The sequence below is a fragment of the Pinus tabuliformis genome, chromosome J (genome assembly GCF_031772625.1).
Source record: "Pinus tabuliformis cultivar Carrire ecotype Pingquan chromosome J, CPIR1, whole genome shotgun sequence".
Classification (NCBI taxonomy): domain Eukaryota; kingdom Viridiplantae; phylum Streptophyta; class Pinopsida; order Pinales; family Pinaceae; genus Pinus; species Pinus tabuliformis.
The window spans coordinates 416,170,965-416,188,098 of NC_142295.1; the positions used below are offsets into that span (position 1 = coordinate 416,170,965).

Below are 17,134 nucleotides of genomic sequence, written 5' to 3' on the forward strand. Positions count from 1 at the left end.
ACTAGAATTTTAAGGTTGCCTCCTCTCGCTTCCCTAAATATAGTAACATGGTCTTAACCATTAGGCTCGAATGGATAGGATGTTGGTATAGGAGCCTAATCATATGGTATCCCCCAGACAGGTACCATTGTGATTATAACCTGACAGATCAAGAAGTGAACCAGGCTTTTGTTGTGCTTAAGAAGAAAAATGGTTTCAGAGTTTATGAGGAGGAGGTATATCATGCCTATTCCCTGACTGGGCTGCACCTAAACCTTTTAATTACATGATGACATGCAATAAGGTAAGCTGGGAAGTATGTTGGGACGAGAAAAAAGTGCGTTTTCTCCTTGTAAATAACTTTATTTAGCATTCATCTTCACATGTCTAACTTCGTTTTATACATAAAAGTACAGGAAATAACCACTGAAGTTGGGTAAAAACAATAAATAACAAATTAGATAAATCTAAGCAGGGAAAATTGACTTTTACTATGTTTATGTACAGAAAGACATGAATTGGACAATGGTTGTTCAATCGACAAAACAACAGAATCCTGTAAAGGAAAAAAGACAGCGTTAGAGGCAAAGCAGGACAACGGAAGGTCAGGAAAATCGATGCTATTTTATGACGGAATCAGATCAACTATTGTGAAATCCTCAGGATCCCTTGATCCTGAGGATTCGCTTTTATCTATTTACTTTTCTAAATGTGATATATAAGGCCGAAAGGAAAATTGCACGGCTAGTTCAGAAATTCATAGTTTGTAACTATTCCTTTTGACATATAATACTTTCATCTTGGTGATGCTATAACTCTGTTACTTGTTTTAATGAACAAGACTGCGTTTAATTTATAATCATCTTCAGAGTATCTAATAGCAGGGACTTCTGGAGACTTTGGGCCTTGTCAAGAGAAGATCTTTTGCTTTACTTGTGTTATAATTCTTTATGTCTATTCTTTATTACTTGTTGAGTTAATATCATTTTGATTACCATGACGATTGACTATTCCAATTCATATTTGTTGTTTATTCAAGATTCAAATTTCATTATACGTTAGATATGTTTGATGCTCTTGAATGAATTGGTTATGATTAGATTGTTGTTCGTTCCAAGTAATGTTATCATAGATTTCAGAGACATAATTGATTGCCTTCCATAGGATGCTTACGTGGTTTTTTTCTATTCATTTATCATTTGTTGTTCAATTAACGTTTGTTGTTCAATTACTATTTATTGTTCAATTGTTATAATTCTCTTTCATGATTAAGCGAGTTAGTTTCAATTCCATTTGAGATTGCCAAGTGTGATTCTTTACATTTGTATTCAAATTCATTTGCTTTCATAATAAGTTAAGTAGAATTGAAAAGTGTGTTATGAATTTCTTTCAGAGTTATTGTTGGTGTCCGAGTATGAACAAATTAATCAATCCTGTTTCCTACATTAGTTCATCAATCCGGGTGCATACACTTTTTAAGGTAACACAAAAGGTATATGCAAGAGAAAGGTTACAATCTTACATTGACCAAGGGTTCGTGACTAAGAAATTAAAGCATTGTTGTAACAGTAATCGAAATTAAATTGCAGAAAGAAAAGCATTCACAACAATCTATGGAAATATGTAACAATAATAAAGAAAATGCAACAAGTAAAACAATATACATAAAAAGGACACACGCACAGTACTTGATCAAAGGAGTGGGCCCAACTCCTTGGTCAGGGTTGTGCTTAACTCACATATTGAGAAAAATATCAAAAGGCTGGAAATTTCATTAACAAGAGTTCCACTGTTACAAGTTCAATTCCTACATCAGCTAGCTCCCCCCTCTCTCTGAATTGTGTCTTTTAAATATAAAAACATCCAAAGGAAACTTGCAACAAACTGATCTCAATATTCAAGATGAAATCTGAGAGATTTTTCCATCATGATTTAGCTGGAACAAGTCGAATTTGGTTATTATAATTGGGCAATTCTGGAAAACGGCCACAACAGCAAATCTGCAAATATGTCCTTTGAAGAACCTTGATTTTATCCCAATACAAACCGAATTTATGAAAACTACTCATGGGAAACTGATTTGGTTCGTTCTGAACAAAACCCATGTCTCGCATTTTCCAGATTCACTTTCATTTGCCCAAAACGTCCAATGAAAAACTATCACTTCTTATGCCAGCGAATTCCTGAGTTGGAATATCTAATTATCTGTTGAAGACCAAATCTGCAATCTAGAAGAGATCTTGGAGGCTAAAATCGTGAGGGAGATTATAACGAATGAATAAACCAAAAACATGCATAATGATCATTTATTATTAAAAATAAATGAGATCAAATATTATTTATCCACAAGAGCATAAATGATTATAAAATGGAATTATATAATAAATTGTGGCAAATAATGTGATAAAAGAATATTGGAAATAGATGAAATGAATGTTAAGAAGTGGTAATAATAATGACAAATCAAGAGCCCAACATTCCCCCAAACTGAATATGTTGCATGCCCACATGCAACCCAATGCCTCTGTATAAAGTAGGGGAAATAATGGTTTGAAAAATATGAGTGAATAATGCTCAGTGGCTTTCTTTTATGACATTCTCCTAAATTTTTAATAAATCAAACACTCATGTTATTTCACCTCAATTGTTACTTTCAACAAAATAACATGGAATGACATCTATGGATTAACATTTGTTGAATCTACTGTAGGTTGAGCTTGTGTAAGTGATGCGAAAGGTGGAAGCCATGCAAACTCAAAGAAAGTAATCAAAAAGTGTAGCCGGATTTCCTTCCCCCAAACTAATTAGTTTCCCTGTCATCAAGATTTCTATAGCACATCTCATGAGTATCCTCAATCAGTAATTCATCAGGATTCAAAATTAGAATTAGGCCTCTTCATCCTTCCCCAAAATAATAGTAGTATTGTTAAGCTAGGATTAAATAGAGTTTGATTGAGTAAAGAAACTATCTTTGGTTAAAGATATTAAACTTGTAGAATAAACAAATGATAGATTAGATGATACAAAATGCCAAATATCAAATATCTTAAAAGTTTCATCCCTAACATGTAAAGTAAATATTTATAATTCAATAATAGATATAAACCATAACCACCATTATCTAAGAACTGATTAAATATTACCCCATGAACCATGAGTTCTAGCAAACATTATATATGCAACAGTGGCTTTATCGACAATTAGTTTTGAGAAGACAAGGTAACCAAGTAAATCATAGTATTGAATTAACTTCTATACCATAGGCATTGCCACTGTTTCTAGCAGGTGTCCATAGCCTCGACAGGGATGCCTTTTTAACCCATTAAGATGCCAGTGTCCCATTTATTAGAAATAAGTACATAGTTACAAAAGCATTTCAATTTACTTAAATCTCTACTGAAGATCATTATTCTAGCTTGGTAACCAGTTAATAACAATGCAATTCACGGGAACTAACAAAAGTGAACAAGTCGACTCGTGATGAGACCTCTTGTCCTTCAGTTTTATGACTGAATACCATTACCTTGGCTTGGTGACTAGTAGTGGGAATGTCACTCTATTAGGACCTATGATCATGGTAGGTTGGCTCGTGGTGGGACCTCCTATCCTCTAGTTGAATATTTATGTTTAAAATTTAACTATGGTTATTGTTAATCAACAAAAGATCACTTAATAGATGGGGTGGCAAGTCAGCTCCTTAAGAGCTAGGGATGGCGTAAAACGTTTTGTAGTAACTGTTTTCAACTTGGGTAATTTTTCTTCTCAAATACTAATAACCTTCAAATCACTGTTGATAAATATATTTTGCTTTGTTAAGATTGGGGTTTCAATAATAATTCATTAAATAGTGATGGAAATATTTAAGTACAATTTTGTGGTCATCATCATAAATTTTACAAGATTAGGGACTTGAAAAATTAGGAAAGTTGAAAGTTGTCATGATGAAATCATCTTTTGATAATTATTCCTTAAAAAATAAAATTATGTTTATAGATAAACAAAGATATATTTCCCCATTCACCAAGTTAATGTCATCATACATGATTCAAGTTCCAATGTGTGTGGATAAGTGGGGGTTACGGGTTGTTATGGATTATGGTGGTAATAATCATGAGATGTATCAGTTGACGTGAAATTTTAATAAAAATGATGACATGACATCATTGATATTAAATATAATACATTTTCTATCAAATGCAACACCTCCCCCAACTAATATATGACCGTTCTCGGTCATAATTGAAACATCAATAAAATACATGGAGTTGATTAGGGATGCACCTGAAGACTTACCTTGGTTAAATATCAACATGTGTAGAGTAACAACACTAGGTACTTAGAAAAAATTTCACCACGGAGTAGAAGCATTGGAGGAGTAACATCACTGAAAGAGTAACAATAGTGAAGGAATAACAACGCCGGGTACTCAAAAAAATTTCGGGAGTAACAGCATCGACAGAGTAACAACAGCGACAGAGTAACAACACCAACGGAGTAACAACATTGGCTGAGTAACAACACAGCAAAGTAACAGCACCAATGGAGTAACAACAGTGTCGGAGTAACAACACTGGCTGAGTAACAACACTGGGGGAGTAACAACATCGGTTGAGTAACAATAGCGGCGGAGTAACAACAGTGACGGAGTAACAGTATCGACGGAGTAACAACACTCGCAGAGTAACAACACCAGCGGAGTAACAGCACCAGCAGAGTAACAGCACTAGCAGAGTAACAACACCAACACCGGCGAAGTAACAACAGTGATGAAGTAACAATGGTGATGGAGTAATAGCACCGATGGAGTAACAACAGTGATGGAGTAACAACACTGGCAGAGTAACAACACCGACGGAATAACAGCACCGACGGAGTAACATCAGTGAGGGAGTAATAGCACCGATGGAGTAACAGTACGAGCGAAGTAACAGCACTGGCAGAGTAACAGCACCACCGGAGTAACAACAGTCATGGAGTAACAGCACCGACGGAGTAACAGCGCTGGCAGAGTAATATCATTGGCGGAGTAACAACAGTCATGGAGTAACAGTACCGACAGAGTAACAAGACTAGCAGAGTAACAACACTGGTGGAGTAACAGCATCGGCGGAGTAATATCATCCAAGGAGTAATAACATCTGACACTTAGAAAATTTTCAGGAGTAACAAAACTCAAGGAGTAATAGCATTGGCAGAGTAACAACATCCAAGGAGTAACAACATCCGACACTTAGAAAATTTTTGGGAGTAACAACAACGACGGAGTAACAACACCCAAGAAGTAACAACATCCAAGGAGTAACAACATCTGACACTTACAAAAATTTTGTGAATAACAGCAGTGGCAGAGTAACAACACCCAATGGATCTGAGGAAACCATATACTGATAAGACTCAGGAACAAATGGATAAATATGGAGCAACATCATGAAACTTGAGAACTTCCTTTTATTTTGATGAAGGAACAAAATTTGTGACTTTAAACACATGATAAAAAACATAAGAGGAATTAGAAAAGAAACAACAATTTTATTGAAAAACAATAAATAAATAAATAACTTAAGTTGCAACTGCTATGATTTTGACTGCGGCAATGTTGTTTCCTAAGGGAATATCAATCTGTTTCCAGAAACAACAATCTATCAATGGTAAATGAATGGAAAAATATTTTGGCGGAAATGACTTGGACCTTCAAATGAAAATCAATTCTCCATTTCTCCTGTTATGAATCCATTAGGTAATAAAAAATCTTCATGTTGTTGGTGATAAATAATATGAATAATTTGTAACAAACTCTAATGGTCAATTTCCATGGCATCTCGAAAGAATCAAAATTATATGATATTAAATTTCTAAATAGATGCTAAGATGAAAATCTATTATTTCATTATCATTGCCTTCAATAATCACTTGTTCAAAAACAAATTGACCTCTTTTATTCTCCTCAGACTTGCAAAAAAACAAGCGTCTACATGTAATCATGGAAGAATATAGGTGATCGATCTCTCTAAATCCAATAAATATGAAAAAAATTAACAAGTAGTTACTCTGTAAAACAAATCCATGAAAAACAAATAACAAAGTGGAGCTAATTTATTACCTGCGGGATAGCGGTGGCCAACCATACTAACCAACGGTATTTTAATCATAACTTTTTGGTTTTTTGTCCGTTTTGTGTGATTCCAAAGCCAAATGAAAGTGAATTAATAGGGATATCTCCAATTGAAACATGTTTTAAAAATTCCATGATATGATATGTCAAATTTACTTAGAACAACCTGCATAACAGAGTCATTTTCAATTTCCCAACTTAGACCAACAGTTGATATTTTAAGCATAAGTTTTTCGTTTGATGATGGAATCGATTCAATCCGTCATCAAACGAAAAAGTTATGCTTAAAATATCAACTGTTGGTCTAAGTTGGGAAATCGAAAATGACTCTGTTATGTAGGTTGTTTAATATCAATGGTAAATATTTGAATTTAATTGTGTATGTAGATGTATTATATTGAAAAATAGATTTCTACAAACACTCATCATCATTTTGAAAAAAAATTTAACATATCTTAGAGCGTGTGGGCTTGATAAAACCACTGAAATCACAGTCGATACAATCATGTTTTGAGGAACAAAATGGACATATTTTCAAAACATGTTTCTATCCTAAGTAGCCATTTATTTCTACTTTCTAATCCAATTTGAATCACTCAATTTGGATTTGAAATGAAAAAGTTATGACCAAAACATTGACAGTATGTCGAGCAGGCATCTCAAGAATAGAGTTGGGACAGACCGTTTTTGGAGGCCTAAATGACTCGATTTTTGAAACCTGTTTCTATGGTATATCACCCTATTAATCTAGTTTACAATGCAATTTGAATCACCTGATTTTGATATCGTATGAAAAAGTTACGACCAAAATATTGACTGTCTATTGTAAATCAGCACCTTTAAAACTCTATTTTTCCAACTGTTCCTTCACACATTTGACCCATCAATTCTTCATGATTTCAAAACTGTTTCTATTGGATATAGTTACATGAATCTACTTTAATCTCCAATTTGATATTTTAAGCATAACTTTTTCGTTTGATGACGGATTGAACCGATTCAAATTGGAGATTAAAGTAGATTCATGTAACTATATCCAATAGAAACAATTTTTGAAATCATGAAGAATTGATGGGTCAAATGTGTGAAGGAACAGTCGGAAAAACATAGTTTTAAAGATGTCGATTTACGATAGACAGTCAGTATTTTGGTCATAATTTTCTCATACGATATCAAAATTGGGTGATTCAAATTGCATTGTAAACTAGATTAATATGGTGATATACCATAGAAACAGGTTTCAAAAATCTAGTCATTTAGGCCTCCAAAAACGGACTGTCTCAACTCTGTTCTTGAGATGCAAGCTTGACATACTGTCAATGTTTTGGTCATAACTTTTTCATTTCAAATCAAAATTGAGTGATTCAAATTGGATTAGAAAGTAGAAATAAAGGGCTACTTAGGATTGAAACATGTTTTGAAAATATGCCCATTTTGTTCCTCAAAATATGACTGTACCGAATGTGATTTTAGTGGTTTTATCAAGCCCACACGCCCGAAGATATGTTTTTTTTTTTTTCAAAATGATGATGAGTGTTTGTAGAAATATGTTTTTCAATATAATACATCTACATACACAATTAAATTCAAATATTTACCATTGATATTGATATAATCGGCAAGTTGCAGCAAACACAACTCGTTCTACATATACCAAAAACTATTTATATACTTATTTATTCTATTTTCTACACTAACCTATTCTACCTTGAAAAATAAAGCATAATTACGTATAAGAGTACTTCCAATGGAACCATTTTAGAAATAAGGCCTCAAGTGTATACACACCTGAATTTAAGAAATGTCTGTCAATAAATACTAGGGTATGAGAGACCAACTTCCCTTGAAAATATGGTGTCAAAAATTGTTGAAGTATGGAGTGACGTTGCAAACAATTGATGGAGTGAAACTAATCTTCAGTGTATCCTTTACTTTCTTGATTTCCCATAGTTGTGATATCATGAATTTCTTGAGTTTCTAAAACAACTTGTTGACGCAAACTAGAAGAAACCTCCTTTTCTTCCATAACTTCTACAATTTTTGGATTTGAAACATTTCCAATCTCGATATAAGTTTTCTGCAATTGTCTATGCGAGATAGATTGGGTGGGAAGGGTAGGTAAATTTTGCAATTCAACGTTGTACGCATGTTGTACTGGTTTATTATGGTGAGGGTGTGGAATGAGTTGAGCTGGATATGTGTAGGGCATGGAGGATTTTGATGATGTAGTTGATTGGTATGTGTGGATAACTTTGATATGCAAGCAAGGTGTTCTTGAAAACATGGAAAAGAATATGGATGATATTTTTGTGCTACAAGATGAGATAGAGTAGTCATGTAATCATAGGATGAACCATGCCAAACTTGTGGACAAGATTGATGGGGGTTATATTGAGATTGGCATGGCTGCCCTAACACATGAGTATTCCATAAAAGATTATGCAAGTAATACAATAGAAAGGAAGTGTTTTGAAACACACATGTAGGCCAATGTTTCAATAGTTGTGAAATTGCTGCAGCTTCTCCATCTCTAGGAAATGTTGTTTTCATCCTAGGTAGGAAAGAGAAACTATCCATGGGATGCTCCTTTTGGCATTGAGGAAAAATCACTTCTTCAAATTTTGCTTGACTTTTCTTAACCTGCAAAACGTGCAATTGTGAATTTAGAGAACTAATAAAATCAACTTTAAAATGTTCAAATAAATCATTGATTTCATCTCTTATATCTCCTCTTCTTATAGCAGATTTGGAAAAGAAAGAAGAAAATTCTCTAGAATTCTTACCAACCTTGGATATTCCCCTTGAATACCTTATGCATAAATCACAAACATCATCATATGATAGCTTAAAAATGTCACATTTTCCTATCAGATTTAAGATTTCTAAAATTTCATCTTTGATTCCTTTAAGAATGAGTGTTTTTAAGATCTCTTTTTCCAAATGCTTATGCTTTGATTTTCAAAGGTTGTATTTAAATCGCACCAAATAGTCCTCCAAGCTTTCATCTTCCCCTTGTATCATACTGAAAATATCTTCATTGGCCTTGTAATAGTCTTGGTACTTCTCCAAGAATACATTCTTCATGTTCTCCCATGTTTTGATGCAGTTCCCACAATGGCTCATGAACCATCGGAGAGCTGCTCCTTTTAGAGTAAGAGGAAACACTTTCAACATTTGATCATTAGTACAATAATCATATCCTCTACAAAGTACTTCAAACTCAAATAAGAATGTATTTGGGTCCTCATTATCCAAACCATGAAAATTTGGTAGGGAAGATGGAGGAATTATATGCATTTGTGTCACTCCTAGATCGTTAATAGGGAATTCAAAAGTAACAATGTGAGCCATTTCTTACCATGATAGAATATCTTCTTCATGTGCTACTTTGAGGTTCCTCCTTCAGATATTCCTGTTAATTTGTTAGTGGAATGGGTGGTGCTTACATCACCACTTGAGTTAAATGATAATATTTATTCAAATTTCTACTTCTTTCTTCCTAGTTATTAAAAAAAAACAATTTGAAAGGAAATCTAAAGCTCAAGACCTGGAGCAGGGTGTCAAAAGACCCTTCCCTCCCCAGAACAAGAAACCAAACAAGAAAAAAATGCACACAAGGAAATCTAAAGCTCGGGACCTGGAGCAGGGTGTCAAAGTAACATTCCCTCCCCAAGATGAGAGATTAGTTTTTCCAAAATCAAAACAAACAAAAATGCAGGAAAAATTTAACCTCGGGACATGGAGCAGGGCGTCAAAATACCATTCGCTCCTCAGGACGAGAGATTGATCTTAAAGATAAAAACGAACAAAAAAAAGAAGAAAAAGAGAAACAACAAAACAAATAAATGACTACGCTTAGGACCTGGAGCAGAGTGAGAAAACTCCTCTCCCCGGGATGAGAGATTGACCCTCTAGTCGATACAGATCGTGTCTTTCACCTTGTTAGCCTTCCCCGACAACGGCGCCAAAATGTTGGTGTCTGAGTATGAAAAAATTATTCAATCCTGTTTCCTACATTAATTCATCAATCCAGGTGCATACACTTTTCAAGGTAACATGCAAGGTATATGCAAGAGCAAGGTTACAATCTTACATTGACCAAGGGTTCGTGACTAAGAAATTAAAGCATCGCTGTAACAGTAATGGAAATTAAATTGCAGAAAGAAAAGCATTCACAACAATCTATGGAAATCTGTAACAACAATAAAGAAAATACAACAAGTAAAACAATATACATAAAAAGGACACACGCACAACACCTGATCAAAAGAGTAGGCAGGGCTATGCTTAACTCACATATTGAGAAAAATATCAAAAGGCTGGAAATTTCATTAACAATAGTTTCACTGTTACAAGGCTCAATTCTTACATCAGCTAGCTCTCCCTTCTCTCTGAATTGTGTCTTTTAAATATACAAACATCAAAAGGAAACTTGCAACACACTGATCTCAATATTCAAGATGAGATCTGAGAGATTTGTCCATCATGATTCAGTTGGAACAAGTCGAATTTGGTTATTACAATTGGGCTATTCTGGAAAACGACCGCAACAACGAATCTGCAAATATATCCTTCGAAGAACCTTGATTTCATCCCAATACAAACCGAATTTCTGAAAACTGATAATTGAGAAACTGATTTGGTCCGTTGTGAACAAAACCCATGTCTCGCATTTTCCAGATTCACTTTCATTTTCCCAAAACGTCCAACGCAAAACTGTCACTTCTTATGCCAACAAATTCATGAGTTGGAATATCTAATTATCTGTTGAAGACCAAATCTGCAATCTGGAAGAGATCTTGGAGGCTAAAATCATGAGTGAGTTTATAACAAATGAATAAACCAAAATCATGCATAATAATCATTAATTATTAAAAATAAATGAGATCAGATATTATTTATCCACAAGAGCATAAATGATTTGAAATGGAATTATATAATAAATTATGGTAAATAATGTGATAAAAAAATATTGGAAATAGATGAAATGAATGTTAAGAAGTGGTAATAATAATGACAAATTAAGAGCCCAACAATTATTTCTTTTAGAGTGGTTTGGATTGGATTTAAAAGAGAAAGTCATTAGTTATTGCAACGATTCCAATTTATTTAATTGTCAATTAACCTCTGAATTCACTGCATATATCATGCTAACACTCTTAAAATAAAATGACTTGCCTTGGGTTGAAAATTAATGTAGGAATTAAGATTGCCTGTAAAAAGACATCTTAGTGCACCAACATGTGTGAGTGTATGTGTATATTTAACCCTATTTCCTTCAGTTTCTCTCTCTCTCTTCCCCATGTCTTTCACTTCCCTCTCTCTCACTTCATACCTATCTCCATCCCTCCCTCTTGATCTGTCTCACCCTCCCTCCTTGTCTCTCTTTCACCCTCTATCCCCCACCACTATCTCTCTCTCACAGACACACACACCTACTCTTCATCTCTCTCCCTTTCCCACTGCCCCCCTCTCCCCTTCCCTCAAAATCTCTCTCACCCTTTCTCCCTCCCTCTCTCTTACCCTGATCTGGATTGGATCATTACATTATTTTTCATCCATCTTGACACATTCAGAGTGGAAAAAGAGGAGGAATTAGCTCACGAGATTGTTTTTACCGGCACGACCCAATTTGGCAAAACGAGGTCTCAAACCTTCCAAGAGGATTTTGAGGCATCAAACAATGTTTTTTGGGGTTAAAGCTTTCCTGATCTCATGTAAAACATTTTCATGTTGTTCTACACACAAATATATTTTCAACAGTGCAAGAAGCGCGTCAATCAGAGTCCGTATGCAAAAGGTATGCCACTCAGAAGTTGACCTTCCTGTTTTCACCACCATAGTTCGAGAGGATACCGTGTCAGCCCCCATTAGTCATGGAAAATTGGCTAACCACATGATTTTTATGTAAAATACTCTAGAAGAGTCTATATTTTTACTCTAGTTAAGAGTTGATGTAGTCAAACTTAACCACTAGTAGGTTATCGGGCTATGTTATAACCGAGCCACTGGGAGGAAGAGACATTTCATTCTTTCAAGAGAATTTTGTTCCATAGCTGAGCAAAGATATCTAGGAGAGATAGGAGGTGTAACACACAAAGAGGATTTGTGCACTGTAGAAACCCACGGGCCATAGACATTACTTCTTTGTACCTACAACCATATTTTCTATACAGAGGAAGAGAATGAATAAGCCTCACAGTCAAGCTGGATTTTCTCCTGAAAGGGTTCCCTAAATCATATATTGTGTCTTATGTGTGTGTGTGAGCTTATTTTTTCATTCTCTAATCTTCTACGTAATTTCCATTTGCATGCATGCATTAATCACAGTTAAATTTACATATATAGAGGTTTAAATAAATTGTGATAGTGTAGAAATGCATAATTTTAATGTATTATTATCATATATGTTGTGGCGAATTGTCCAATGGAATATCCACAGTAGTTTACGGATCATACCCTTCCTCTCTCTACCTTCTCCCTCCTCTTCCCCCTCTCTAAGCATTCCTTCTTCTTCCTCTCTATTAATTCCCTTCTCTCACACACACACATTATCTCTCTCTCTCTCATGTGCACTCACTTTCTCCTCCTCTCTCTCTTCCTCTCTATCCCTCTCTCTCCCTTCCCAAATATCTCCCACTCTTTCCCTCTTTCCCTCTCTCTACTCTCTCCTTCTCACTCTCTACCTCTCACTCATTCACACACTCTCTGCCCATCTACCCCTCTCTCATAACCTCTCTCTGTCCACCCTCCTTCCTCTCCCTTTATTTCTCTATCCCTCTCCTCCTCCCTCCCTTAGTCCCTCCATAACAACCTCAACCTTGTCCCTCTGTCCCTCCCTCCCTTAGTCTTAGATATTATAGATAAAAGAGCACACACGTGCTCTTGAAAGTGCACATGTTCTTAAAAAATCCAAGCTGGAAAGGATGAGTGGTGCTTTAGGGAGCAACAAGGTTGTATTATTAGGTACACATGCACATTTTTAAGAATGCACACTTGTCCCTGCATGAGCATGTTTGTGACAGACCCGTTACCACTTTTGAGGCCATCATTATCTTGAGAGTTCTTGTAGTACAATTCTTGCAAATTATAAACAAACTCAACATTATAACTTATTTAGTACAAAGTTTCCTTTTTTGCTATGAGTTTTATTAATCATCCCTTATTGTTGTGCGGGTGGGTGGAGTGTGTGGGGTAGTTTTTAAATGTTTTCTCTAGTATTTTGCCCATTGTCACGAGGGTGGGTGTGAGAGTGGAGTGAATAGTAGAGAAAACATGATTTTTTTTCATGTGTTCCCTATTATTTCCTCTAACTCTCACCCACTCTCATATGGAGGGCAATAATAAAGAAAACATAAAAAAATGTATTTTCATGTTTTCTCTATTATTTTCCCATCCCCTCAACGACACCGTCACCCACCCTCATATGAGCGCAAATAATAGGGAAGACATAAAATGACATTTTTCGTGTTTTTCCTATTATTTTCCCAAGCCCACCCAACAAGAAAATATAGCAACAAAAATTAAAAGAAACAAATTGAATATTATAACTTATTTTGTAAATTTGATTTATTTATTATAAATTTCATTATTTTCCCAACCTCACCCAACAAGAAAAATATAGCAACAAAAAATAAAAGAAACAAATTGAATATTATAACTTATTTTGTAAATTTTATTTATTTATTATAAATTTCATTAATCATGATCATGATCTTTCATGATAACAAGAAAAACATAAGAATAAAAGGTAAAGGAAAATCCATAATAAATAGTAATCATATGTAATAATGTGAATAAAATATCACCAGAATTATAGAACAATAAGAATTCATATCTATTTTCATTTTTTTAAAATAAAATTTCATTTGTAGAGTTGAGGCCATATCAAGTTTACGAGAGATTTTTTGGCGAAAATCACATGAGAAACCATTTGTCGACGCGTTTCGAACCAACCAGTGTGGTTCATCGTCAGGACAAGTTGAAGAAACAGATCCAACTTAGCATGTTAAATAGTCTGAGCAGATCCTCCAATGGTTAACAACTTGACCAATGGCTAATTTTGACTTTAGGACCATGGTCATAAAATTTTAAAGGAAATTAGTTATATTAGGTGACCAATCTTGTAAAATAAAAAGTAAAAAAACAATTTTAATTGGTGTTAATAGTTAGTTAAAAGGTATTATTGAATAATTAAAAATTATAAGTTATTTACTATTCAAATGGAAAGTAGTTATATGAAGGATCTTTCTTATAATACATGTCTAAATTAAATGTATATATAAATATAAATATATATTAATGGGTTGTTAAGATAAAAGTTAGTAAGAATTAATAAATATATTAGAACGAGAAAATAAAATTAAGTTAAAAATAAAAAATAAAAAAATAAATAATAGATAGATAACGAGAAAATAATATTAAAAATAAAAATAAAAATAAAAATAAAATAAATAATAAAATAAATAATAAATAAATAATGAGAAAATAATATTAAGTTTAAAAAATAAAAATAAAATAAATAAATGACGAGAAAATAATATCAAAAAAATAATAAATAAATGACGCGAAAATAATATTAAGTTAACTAAAAAACCAAAAAAAAAAAGAGCCAAAAAACGAGGAGGGGGGCAGAAAAAACGACTAAGAAGAGAGTGTTGGGATCCAGCACCTACTGATTTTCCAGCCATCCTCTCTACTGAGATTTCTCGGCCTCTTTTCAATCTCAAGAGCTTCCCTAAATTTCCGATGATGGAAGTGTGAAACCTTAGCAATAACACTAGCCTCCTCAATACAAACATGATGATTGGTTTTTTCTACATGTTCAGCTAAAGCGGAAGACTTTGCTCTTCTATGCTTAAGGTCAGCTGCGTGCTCACTAATCCTTTGATTAATGGAGCGACCAGTCTCACCAATATAGGGTGTAAGGTCCTCGAGTTCTACCCGAGTGCGGGCGCGGTTGGGTGCGGTGAACGACGGGTGCACGGGCGGTCGACGGGCGCGCAGGCGGGCGCCCGGGGGCGCACGAGGTGAGCGCGGGCTGCACGACGGGCAGGCGAAGGCTGCACGATGGGCGGGCAAGGCGACACGGGAATGCGACAAAGATGCGACGATAAAGTGCGACGTGTGAAAATCAACTAAGGCATAAATGTATGCGAGGAGGTTTATACCCTTGTGCGTGGAGCTACCCTAAGGGCAGGCCGACTTATGAAAGGGCGCACATAAGGGGTATGTTAGACTAGTTTTGGGGGTCGGCTGGAGATCCACCACCCACTCTACCTACGTGCAGGAATGTGTATATATACAAATGCGTTGAAGATCATTTGGCATTCAACCAAGAGCAACTCGCAGAGCTCAAGGAGGACAAGAAAAGTGCACAGATTTAGAAGGAGTGCGCATAGCTCATGCGCAAGTATTGAGGGCGCAGTTTAGGTGTGACTTGGAGCCGGTTGTGGGTTTGACAAGGTTGTCTTGTGAGCAGATTTGTGTTGGACTTGACAAGGATGTCTTGGTGACCCGGGTGGGCACTCATCCTTTGTGCAAGGTGTGCACATGTGATTGTAAAAGGCTGATTTTGCCTATGTTGTAAAATATTCTAAGTATTGGCTTGGAGCTTGCCAAGCATTACTTGTATGATTGTATTATGAAGAAAGATTGCTTATAATATATATTGTCGGGCAGACTTGTTCGGGAGTTGCCCCTCCCCTTTATATTGTGCAATTGTTATTGTCTTTTATAATTGCTATGGGTAATGAATGAGTATGGGCTTCATTGGTATAAAGGATAAATGCATGTTTACTTGGTTGCGAAACACAAACTAAGTAAGGACAAGTGAATTAGGCGTAGTCCATGAATGTTAGTATTGGTGAAAAGAAAGCGTTCGGTGGTGCCGCACCTCGCTATAAGTGGTTGGAAGACTACCGCAGGTGTAGGGGCGTGACATATGGTATCAAAGCTCGGTTTGAGCTGGTGTTGGAGCAAGGTTTGCTCATGAAAGGTTTGAAGCCATTGAGCAGGGTTGCTCGTGATAGTGGAAAGGGTGCTTGCAGGTGAAGGAAACCGTTTCACACAAGTGGAACAAGGGTTGGTTCTAATTGCAGGTGACTTGGTTAAGTTGTTGGATGGTCGAAACTAGATTGCAAAGGAGAAAGAAGCTGTTAGAGATGGCAGCTGAATCTCAAACTGGGTCTAGTCATGTTGTGAAGGATACTACTATTGGGTTCATTGAAAAGGTGTTGGAAAAGATGGAGGATATGGAGACTTCTTGGGATAAGAAGATGGACTTGTTCGCTAAAGAACAAGAGGCCAATTCGAAGATGAAGGAAGAGCTCGATGAACTCCGAACACAACATGATGAAATCCGGACACAATATGAGTACACTGATCTTATGTGTACACAACTTGAAGTAAGGGTCAAGGAGGTTGAAGAAGCAAGGGATCAGGATCTTGCAGAGATCGTGAACTTGAAGAAAACTCTTGACGAAGCCAAGGATGAGATCGCGGTGTTGAAGAAGGCTGTAAGGCATAACTCAGGTGGAGGAGTGCCTCATGTGAAGGTCAAGGAACCAGAATCTTATGATGGCACAAGGAATGCAAAGACTCTTGGCAACTTTCTATGGGGCATGGAGCAATACTTGGAACAGTTGGGTTTATCTGATGATGAAACAAAGGTCAAGGTAGCTGCTCAATTCTTAACAAAGGATGCTAAGATGTGGTGGCGAAGGAGGTTGGATCAGATTTCCAATGGTAGTTCTGATGACATTACTTCGTGGGATGACATGAAGAAGGCTTTGCAGACCCATTTCAGTCCTCAGGATGAGACATGGGAAGCAAGGACGAAGATTAAGTACTTAAAGCAGACCAGGAGCCTACAAGCATATCAGCGAGAGTTTGCAAGTGCAGCTCTGGAACTTCCTGACATGGCGGAGAGGGACAAGGTGTTCAACTTCATTATTGGGTTGAAGCCTTAGGCACGCAATGAAGTGAAGAGGCAGAAGATTAGGACACTTGAGGAAGCTTTTGCTGTTGTTGACAGGTTGGTAG

General features: G+C 35.8%; 1 protein-coding gene across 1 annotated transcript in view; it reads right to left on the reverse strand.

The window, feature by feature from the left end:
* LOC149227600 (putative LRR receptor-like serine/threonine-protein kinase At1g56130) overlaps positions 1 to 5,083 on the reverse strand; it is a 53,678-nt gene extending 48,595 nt beyond the window's left edge. The window contains exons 1-2 of the mRNA XM_089380549.1: positions 4,880 to 5,083; positions 4,517 to 4,702 (exon numbers count right to left, since the gene is read on the reverse strand). Of these exons, the coding sequence (XP_089236675.1) occupies positions 4,517 to 4,702; positions 4,880 to 5,083 (390 nt within the window). The remainder of the gene's footprint in view (positions 1 to 4,516; positions 4,703 to 4,879) is intronic.
* Between the last annotated feature and the right edge of the window lie 12,051 nt (positions 5,084 to 17,134).